Here is a 10,873-nt window from a genome sequence, read left to right as displayed (position 1 = left end):
CAGCTTTATGTTAGCACTGCCTGACATCATTGCTTGTTAACTTTAGAACTGATAGCTCTTTTTTTTTTCCAGATATTCTGATGGCAAATCAAATGGAAGAAAAGAGGAAGCATGACTGCAGATCGGATCAGTTCTCTTTGTGGATTACATTTTCAGTAAAATGCATGGATATATCTTTTCCTTGTTCTTATATCTAGATCATGAGACTTGACTGAGGCTGTATCTTTATCCTCCATCCATCTATGGCGAACTATAGCCATGCAGCTGACAACATTTTGCAAAATCTCTCTCCTCTAACAGCCTTTCTGAAACTGACTTCCTTGGGTTTCATAATAGGAGTCAGCGTGGTGGGCAACCTTCTGATCTCCATTTTGCTAGTGAAAGATAAGACCTTGCATAGAGCACCTTACTACTTCCTGTTGGATCTCTGCTGTTCAGATATCCTCAGATCTGCAATTTGTTTCCCATTTGTATTCAACTCTGTCAAAAATGGCTCTACCTGGACTTATGGGACTCTGACTTGCAAAGTGATTGCCTTTCTGGGGGTTTTGTCCTGTTTCCACACTGCTTTCATGCTCTTCTGTATCAGTGTCACCAGATACTTAGCTATTGCCCATCACCGCTTCTATACAAAGAGGCTGACCTTTTGGACGTGTCTGGCTGTGATCTGCATGGTGTGGACTCTGTCTGTGGCCATGGCATTCCCCCCAGTTCTGGATGTGGGCACTTACTCATTCATTAGGGAAGAAGATCAATGTACCTTCCAACACCGCTCCTTCAGGGCTAATGATTCCTTAGGATTTATGCTGCTCCTTGCCCTCATCCTCCTAGCTACACAGCTTGTCTACCTCAAGCTGATATTTTTTGTCCACGACCGAAGGAAAATGAAGCCAGTCCAGTTTGTAGCAGCAGTCAGCCAGAACTGGACTTTTCATGGCCCTGGAGCCAGTGGCCAGGCAGCTGCCAATTGGCTAGCAGGATTTGGAAGGGGTCCCACACCACCCACCTTGCTGGGCATCAGGCAAAATGCAAACACCACGAGCAGAAGAAGGCTATTGGTCTTAGATGAGTTCAAAATGGAGAAAAGAATCAGCAGAATGTTCTATATAATGACTTTTCTCTTCTTAACCTTGTGGGGCCCCTACCTGGTGGCCTGTTACTGGAGAGTTTTTGCAAGAGGGCCTGTAGTACCAGGGGGATTTCTAACAGCCGCTGTCTGGATGAGTTTTGCCCAAGCAGGAATCAATCCTTTTGTCTGCATTTTCTCCAACAGGGAGCTGAGGCGCTGTTTCAGCACAACCCTTCTTTACTGCAGAAAATCCAGGTTACCAAGGGAACCTTACTGTGTTATATGAAGGAGCATCTGTACATCTTTAGCCTTGTGAAACACTAACCTTCTCTGCTAAGCAATTGTGGCCTGTAGCCATTTCTTGAGAAGAAAATCAAGAATGGGATCAGCAGTTATAAGGATTTGGGCAACATTCTGCAGTCTTTGCAATAGTTCACCTATAATCCTATTTTAAATCTCAGAGTGATCCTGCTGACTGCCGGCGAAGGTTTGTAATTAAGAAAGGACTGAACCACTGCCCTAAGTTTCTTTATGTGGTTGAAAACTAGATAATGAAAGTAGCAGGTGCTAAGTATCAGTGCTAAACGCTGTGTATATCACTACTTACGAAAAAACATCAAAAAAAAACCAATTAGCATTGGACATCTTAATAAATTAAGTTGACATGAGGTAAATGTGTTGATAAAAACTAATTTTAGAAGTTTGAAGACTTTAAAACATTTCATACTATTATTGTTTTGCAAGGACTAAAATATTTGGGGACTTAAAGTACTGTAATTCACTAAAGACATGCCATGAATTATTGGATTACCACACTTTTAAAAAATCGCCTTGTAAGTTTTGGGGAGCATTCCAAAGCAGTATATTGGTTCCAATTAGAGTTTACTTTTTTTGTATTAATACATTACTGTTTCTAAATACCACTTTCCTTACCTACTAGTGAAATTGCTAGCATCGAACTGTATTATGTGGTTTTTGTTGATTTGGTATAAAGTTTTTTCAATTCATCTATATTTTACAAATACTAGATACTGGTCTGGGAGGCAACATTAATGGTACCAACCGGTCACAACTGAGCAGTTCTAATAATGCAGAATAAACACATGTTGCCTTAAAGGATTATCTAGTATCTTTCATCTTATTTAGCATTGGAGCAAACTGGAGTCATGGGAAATTGAATCAGTAACTGGTCATGGTCATGCAACTGGAAGTGCATGGACGATCATTTAATACTCTTTTTCCTTTTTCCTCACATGGTTTGAAAATTAAGGTGCACATCACTGGGATAATGAGATTTTCTTCTGAGTTGTGCTACCCATTCTAGTGTGTTCTAAGAAGGAGGCAGTTGATGTGTGTTTATATTTTAAGTCAGCTGTCAAGGGGAGACCACAGCCTTAGTATGACATCCTGCACAATTTGTAAAGCCTTTATTCTACCGAAGGCACAGTCTTGTTTATACTTTCTGCACATTCAGTGTATTGGTCGTTTAAATTATTTCAGTTTTAACTTGTGAAAGCTTATAATATGATTTCTAGTATTTCAGAAATACATTAGAGTCTGTGAGTCTCATTCTTCAAGATACAGATGTGTGAATTTCAATATAAAGTTGCATTTGCCAAAATTTACTTGTGTAGCCTGTTACTTTTCTTGGAATAAATTTTACATTTTTGGCAGTTAATTTTTTTTTTAATTGGGAGGCAAGCACAAAATAGGAAGACTAGCTTTATTATGGTTTTGTTTCTTTATTTTTGTAGCTACTATATTCTGGAACTGAAAATGCATGAATGATGGGGAACCTAAAGCTGATAAACTGACAAATAATATTATCTGCAAAAGCATTATTTGGTAGCTTTTGTCGTATTTATCCTATTTATTCTTACAAAGCCAGTAATATTTAAAGATGTAAACCTGCTTAGTTGGTTGGTTCAGAATTTTAATATAAACATCACATTTTATTTTGGGCCATGGTAGAAATTTTGGATTCTAAATACATAACTTGTAAGAAGAATGGTTTACAATTACATTATGACAAAACCAGAAAAGTTGTTTTTGTTTTTGTTTGTTGTTCATTGTTTTTGTTTGTTTGGGGGTTTTATTTTTATTTGGTACTTGAAAATTAAGATTAGGAATCTAATGGAACAGAATTCTTTATTGCTACAGTGTTTCTGTAAAGAAAACATCAATATAAATATAAGTAAGGAAAAATAAATCATTGAAATATTTCAATGATATATGCAACAATTCAGTTTTGCTCATATAAGGACAGCTCAAGCCATGATTTAGTGAGCACTCTATTTGAACTCATTTTTACTTTATATCAAAGTTGATTGGATCTGAGACAAAATTTAATGTACAACAGTGAACTGAATCTAGCAATAAAGACCCCTTTTGGTACTAAAATCATTATCTAAAATACAATTAAGGAAATGCTATCAAAAGGTATTGGGATAACATTATGTTTCCAACTCAAAAAGTTTACAGTAGAGACATAATTACCGTGACTATATTTATAAAGAGCTTCGCTTAGAGGTTCAAATATCACCAGCAATCAGCAGAAAATTCAACAACGATCTTGAGGCCAGAGAGACCAGGTTTTATTAACACTGGCCTCCATTATATACACAAAAACCTGAGGCATGGATTAAGACTAGGAGACTGGGAAGTCAAGAGCAACAACCAAGTGAGATTGCCTGATTCTACCTAGCTATTTGGAACAACATATTCCAACAGCTTTGGTAAGTGATCAACCCCAGTGATCAGTGAATAATACTGAACTGTGGTGACTCTCATTTAAGCCTACTCTTGACTAACTTGGCATTTCAGGTCAAGGGGCAAGCAGTGGGTGAGATACATCCCCAGTTAATCAATGCTATTTGTAAGTCAATAAGTAATGGTAGCAATCATATAAAATAAAAGTCTGCTTCAGTGACTCAAGGACCAAATCACATTATCTATTTTGGCACCCATTCCAATATTCAATATTGAAAAACAGTTGCAACTAATTCAATTTGAAAATGTTACTAATCTTCAACCCATAAAAATACATTCCCACTGGGGAGTCCAACTTCCCTGTGAGAAAAACCCTTTATCAGTAATAATGTGTCCCTCTAGGACTAATTACATCTGAGTTGAACAGGCTTTAGATTGTTTTTCTTAATAGTGGTAATGTGTTTGCATGGATGTGTCTATAATCTCATCTGGTTCCTTTTGTGCACAGTGGATTTATTTGTGAGATGCCTGGCTGGAGCTAGGCATTAAGTCTGTGACTGTGAAACCCTATGCAGATATTAACTGAGGCAGAAGGAGGTGAGTAACTGGCTCAGTTTCCCGTGGAGGCTCCATTTAAATAATACAAAATTAACCATAGTGATTAGATTTTAAAATTATTTGTGGGACAACCTATTGACTGAATTATCTTCTCAAATGTTAGCTGGTTGGGTTTCAACACCAGCATTTTTCATAGAGGTTAATAACTGATTTGTCTTTACATGGTTATGGCCCCTTATCCATTTGCCTCTACATTCATGAATACTAACTGAAATGCTTATTTATTCATTCATTCAACAAATATGTGTTGGTCACTGAGCTTGGTGCTGAAAGCATAGTAGAAAACAGGCAGAACAGAATTAAATATGTAGTAGCAACAAATTACAAGTGTTACAATAGTAAATGTTTCTAAAATGGACTTGATACTAATGACCATAAATGGACTCTCTTCCATTTTCCCTTCATGCCTTACCCCCTATCTTTCCCAGTATTCCCTGGGATCTTTTATATATCATACTCCCTCAATTCAGAGGGAGCCCCCCCATTCTGCTCACATTTCATTTAGATGAATCACCCGTGCTGTGTTTTGGAACCCTGAGTTCCCTCATTGTTAGTGGTTACACAAAGTAACCGCAAACCCTGAGTGTTAAAGTCCTCCCACTCCTGACTCTCCACTTCCATGTGGAGATACTTCAATTCCTTCAAATGACAGGGAGATGTTCTTTCTTCCATACTCATACCTTCCTGTAAGTTAGCATGAGAATGCCTGGGTAAAGTGCAATCAAAGGAAGGCACTAAGATGTCAACTCCCAGGGGGCCTCCCATGGTGCTCAAGCAAAGATGGGAATAACTTGTGAAACAGGGTACATATCTTTTATTATGAAAGCATGCTACTCCTTCAATGTTTTTCTTATTCCTTACTAGAGATAAAACAAAACTCCCTACCCCTGCCCTCATCAGCTGAAAAGTTTATTTGGCCTCCAAAATTTACTTCTATTGCAAATACAATGAAATGTACTTAAAATTATAGAGACGTATCCTTTTCAGCTAAGGCATGTAATAGCGCATTGTGTTGCAATGGGAATTACTGTAGAACAGTTGCAAACAGAACCAAAACCCTTCACTTCTGTAGATAAATTTACTTTACATTAGATAAATTTACTTTGTTCCATTCTTTATTCCACGTGTAGCATAAACTATATTGTTATTAAAACAAAGCAAAACAAAACCCCCAGCTTATATTAACTTTATCTTAAAAAGAAAATTAAAAAGATAAGACGACAAATAGCAGTGTTTCAAGTACTGGGTAAATACAAGACCAATGATTACCAGAATTATACGTTATTTACGATTCTAGAATCATGTGAGTCTGTTTTTCTATGCAAAAATGCATCATTTTCATGTTTGTTAATAGTCTCATAAATGTTTTTAATGGAAATTGCAAGGTCTACTAAGATAATTGTTTGTTGCTGACATTTTTCTTTTGTTCTTAACTCTGGGTATGCTAGTGTTCTGTGACTTTCCTAATTCTCTCACAAACTTTTTTTATACCATATTAAAATGATAGAATTGCTCAATTTTGAGGCACAAGTTCACAGTTAGTCTATACAGTGGTTAAAACTAAGGGAGCATTTGGAAATGACTGGATTATTTTTTGCCATGAGTCGAAGCAGTCAAATAAGCTAAAGGGCTATTGAGAACTGGGGCAATGGAGAAAAGATTGTTTTGGCTAACTCATTTTGCCATTTACTGCATTGTAACAAGCTCTAAAAAATATATTTAAACCAAGAGGCTTTAACTTTATAAAAGGATTATATAAATAAGACTTTGTTTTTAAAATGGAGAAGCAGTTTTTATATCACATCCTTTTGCCAAGAGGATGATGTCTATTAACTGCTCAAACCCTTTAGATTAAAAGGCTTTTTAAAGCTAGTTTTCCTCCCACCAGATTAGGCAGTTAATACAAGGGCTGGAGCCCTGAAAGGCCCCAGAGCAAAGTAAAAAAGAGTGTGTTTCCCTCTGAGTGACTGTGAAAAAAGACCTTAAAGGAGTAACAGGTGGTTTGGGGGTTGAAATTAATCACACCTGGCATTCACAGCTAGTCCCTTAGCTCCTTCTGGTGCCATAGGATCTCATCATCCTCAGAAAGACAGGTTCTCAAGCTTGGCTTAGAGGCAGAAAACAGTTCCTTTTTTCTCTTTGTGTTTGGAAAATTATAGGTTCTTGACACAGTATTAAAATTGACACTGTAATGCATGTCCTGGATTATGAAGTTTTGAACAGATAATAAAATAACATTTAACTTATATGGGTATTCGAGATCATGGGAATAATGATCAATGGGAAGTCATTTACTACAGCACAGGAAAAAGTTATTATATTATTTAAAAACTTTAAAGCTGAATTGATAATTGAGCTTCAACTAGCTAAAGTTAATTAGCTGTTTCTTTTCATAGCTTTAAGAAAAAAAATTGGACTAGATGAAAGAGGAGTTTGTTCTTTTCTCCTCCATCCTAAAAGATGTTGAATTGAGAGATTTCATCTTCTCCAGGGAAAAAAAGAAATTTTCATCATTTTTAGTAAGCATTTTTACTTAAATATAATTCAACAATCATTTATTGTGTGGCTACTGCATATATCATCTTGGACAAGTTACTTAACCTTTCTATGCCTCCTCAATAAAAAAGGGATAATACAGCATACATCCTGATGTTATTGAGAGGACTCAATGAGTGCATCCTTATGAAGCCTTTAGAAGAGAGTCTAGCATCTTAAATAAATTTTAATTTTTACTGGTTCTCTCATAGTTCACCATTTAGCAGCAGAGACATGAACAAATTATGAGACAATGTGATAAGTGCTGAAAGAGAGATATGTGAGATAAGTGTAAAAGAAACACAGACAAGCAATTAACTCTGTGAAGATGGGAGAAGGAAGGTGAGAGAAAAGGTGGCAGCTGAACTCAGCCTTGAAGGATAATTTTAATTATATCTACTTGACAAAGTTAGGAAAGCCATTTCAGAGAAAGGAAATAATAAAATGAGCAAACTGTATAGAGACTTGAAAGCTCATGAAGTGTTCAACATAAGGATCCGGTACTAATCAGAGAAGTTTAATGTTGTGTGGCTGGGGCTTAGGTGCCTGGAAGGGGAGGACCAAAATGGCAGAAGGGTTAAAAAGCACAAGACATGGAAGTTTAAGTCCTTATTCTGTCCCTTACTATCTTTATGATCTTGAAAAAAGTTCATTAAACTCTTTGAGTCTCAGTTTGCTTATCTGTAAATGGGGAAGTAAGTAGCAGCAACCACTACTTTCGAAGATTACAAAATGAGATAATAATAACTATTATTAATTAAATACTATTTGCTAAAAACTGTTCTAAACACTTTTCATATATGAACTCATCTGATTAACATAAGAAGTAGATGCTATTAGTCTCCATACTTTACAAATGAAGAAACTGAAGCACAGAGAAGTTAAGTATTGGGTTGGTCAAAATTTTCATTTGGACTTTTCTATAAGATGTTACAAAAAACCCCGAACGAACTTTTTGGCCAACCCAACAGTAATAGGTAAAAGATGGATGTAAAGCACTTAGTACAGCGTGCAGCCCAGAGTGAGCATTCACTAAATATCAGCTATGCTGCCACTGCTATTGCTATTGTTCATTTTAACAAAATAACTGAAGAAGGTTAGAGATTAATGGGAGCTGAAGTGACTGAGCAGAAACAGCTCCAAAAAAAAAAGAGCTCCAGCCCTCAGTCTTCAGCTCCACCTTGCTGTTCTCCCTTTTTCCACTAAAGGAAGCAAAGAATAGTAAGTAGTCAGTTGTCTAACAGCCCTCTCCACTTTCATGTAGGATCATATTAGCACAGAAACAAGAATCCATCTGATCTTTCAAATGAATGTTTAGAAGGACATTGCTCACATTACATCACTCAAATTTTGAAAGCGGACTACACAACTCATACCATGTGGAGAGTTTTACCTACATCTAGCTCATATTCTTCAGTCCTACATCAGTTTTGTCACATTTTATATAAAGTGGAGATTTTAAAGGGATGATTATAGTAAGCTGGGTAAAATCCTTTCAAGGCATCTGTTACCTAGTCTCCCTTTAAAGTCCACCTTTCAGGATCACCATTCCCAGCCACGTCCCAACTACTTACACTTATTTCCCTACTCTGAAATCTCTCCAGAGCCTTCTGTAACTCTAGCATTCATAACATTCAAAACTACACATAGTAAAGGAATGATTAATTGAGAATATAATGGCAGAATTATCTCATGAGTCCTGCCCACTTGGCATTCATGCATCCACATGGTCCTCACACTTGTATGACTATTAACTCATAGTCATTGTTTACATGCCTGGTGATCCTTCACTGCATTTTCTAAAGCTGATGTTTTGCCCATTTGAACTCCCCTATATCCATCCCAATTCAGCTTCATTCTTTTTATTTGATCTCTTACTTTACCAGTAACAGTACCAAGGAGATTTCATCTTCTAAAGTGACAGCCACTGCCTGAGAGCCAATTCTCACATACAATATTTCAACTAACTAGGTTCCTACCCAAGCAGCTGTAGGTCCAAACTAATCCCAGCTTGTTGATATCAATGCTAGAGAATATCTATAGCATATTAAGATGCTATTTCACCAGGCTTCTCCTTTATTCATGTGCTAACTTCATAACAGCACATTATTTTTTTAACATTTTTTAAAAATATCTTTCTTGGAGTATAATTGCTTTACAATGGTGTGTTAGTTTCTGCTTTATAACAAAACGGAATCAGCTATACATATACATATATCACCGTATCTCCTCCCTCTTGCATCTCCCTCCCACCCTCCCTATCCCACCCCTCTAGGTGGTCACACGAAGCTGATCTCCCTGTGCTATGCGGCTGCTGCCCACTAGCTATCTATTTTACATTTGGTAGTGTATATATGTCCATGCCACTCTCTCACTTTGTCCCAGCTTACCCTTCCCCCTCACCATGTCCTCAAGTCCATTCTCTACATCTGCGTCTTTATTCCTGTTCTGTCCCTAGGTTCTTCAGAACCATTCTTTTTGGTTTTTAGATTCCATATATATGTGTTAGCATAGGGCATTTGTTTTTCTCTTTCTGACTTACTTCACTCTGTATGACAGACTCTAAACCCATCCACCTCACTACAAATGACTCAATTTCATTTCTTTTTATGGCTGCATAATATTCCATTGTATATATATGCCATATCTTCTTTATCCATTGATCTTTCAATGGACACTTAGGTTGATTCCATGTCGAGGCTATTTTAAACAGTGCTGCATTGAACATTGTGATACATGTCTCTTTTTGAATTATGGTTTTCTCAGGGTTTATGCCCAATAGTGGGATTGCTGGGTCATATGGTAATTCTATTTTTAGTTTTTTAAAGAACCTCCACACTGTTCTCCATAGTGGCTGTATCAATTTACATTCTCACCACAGTACAAGAGGGTTTCTTATTCTCCACACACACTCCAGCATTTATTGTTTCTAGATTTTTTGATGATGGCCATTCTGACTGGTGTGACGTGATACCTCATCGTGGTTTTGATTTGCATTTCTCTAATGATTAGTGATGTACAACATCCTTTCATGTGTTTGTTGGCAATCTGTATATCTTCTTTGGAGAAATGTCTATGTAGGTCTTCTGCCCATTTTTGAATTGGGTTGTTTGTTTTTTTGATATTGAGCTGCATGAGCTGCTTGTATATTTTGGAGATAAATCCTTTGCCAGTTGCTTCATTTGCAAATATTTTCTCCCATTCTGAGGGTTGTCTTTTCGTCTTGTTTATGGATTCCTTTGCTGTGCAAAAGCTTTGAAGTTTCATTAGGTCACATTTGTTTATTTTTTATTTTATTTCCATATCTCTAGAGGTGGGTCAAAAAGGATCTTGCTGTGATTGATGTCATAGAGTGTTCTGCCTATGTTTTCCTTAAGAGTTTTATAGTGTCTGGCCTTACATTTAGGTCTTTAATCCATTTAGAGTTTATTTTTGTGTCTGGTGTTAGAGAGTGTTCTAATTTCCTTCTTTTACATGTAGCTGTCCAGTTTTCCTAGCACCATTTATTGAAGAGGCTGTCTTTTCTCCATTGTATATTCTTGCCTCCTTTATCAAAGATAAGGTGACCATATGTGCATGGGTTTATCTCTGGGCTTTCTATCCTGTTCCATTGATCTCTCTTTCTGTTTTTGTGCCAGTACCATACTGTCTTGATTACTATAGCTTTGAAGTGTAGTCTGAAGTCTGGGAGCCTGATTCCTCCAGCTCCATTTTTCATTCTCAAGATTGCTTTGGCTATTTGGAGTCTTTTGTGTGTCCATACAATTTATAAAATTTTTTGTCCCAGTTCTGGGGAAAATGCCATTGGTAGTTTGATAGGGATTGCACTGAATCTGCAGATTGCTTTGGGTAGTATAGTCATTTTCCCAATGTTGATTATTCCAATCCAAGAACATGGTATATCTCTCCATCTGTTTGTAACGTCTTCAGTTCCTTTAATCA

The 10,873-nt window shown here is 36.8% G+C and overlaps 1 protein-coding gene across 1 annotated transcript; it reads left to right on the top strand.

Moving 5' to 3' along the window:
* Positions 1-242: 242 nt before the first annotated feature.
* Positions 243-1,355, top strand: GPR85 (G protein-coupled receptor 85; the record flags this gene model as incomplete). Its single annotated transcript, XM_082846063.1, has 1 exon — positions 243-1,355. The coding sequence occupies one exon, from the start codon at positions 243-245 to the stop codon at positions 1,353-1,355; it is 1,113 nt and encodes a 370-aa protein (XP_082702189.1).
* Positions 1,356-10,873: the final 9,518 nt, after the last annotated feature.

This window comes from Leucopleurus acutus (genome assembly GCF_964270905.1).
Source record: "Leucopleurus acutus genome assembly, chromosome: 9".
NCBI classification, from domain to species: domain Eukaryota; kingdom Metazoa; phylum Chordata; class Mammalia; order Artiodactyla; family Delphinidae; genus Leucopleurus; species Leucopleurus acutus.
Note: the sequence above shows the minus strand (reverse complement) of the source record. Positions and strands in the feature narration are given on the sequence as shown.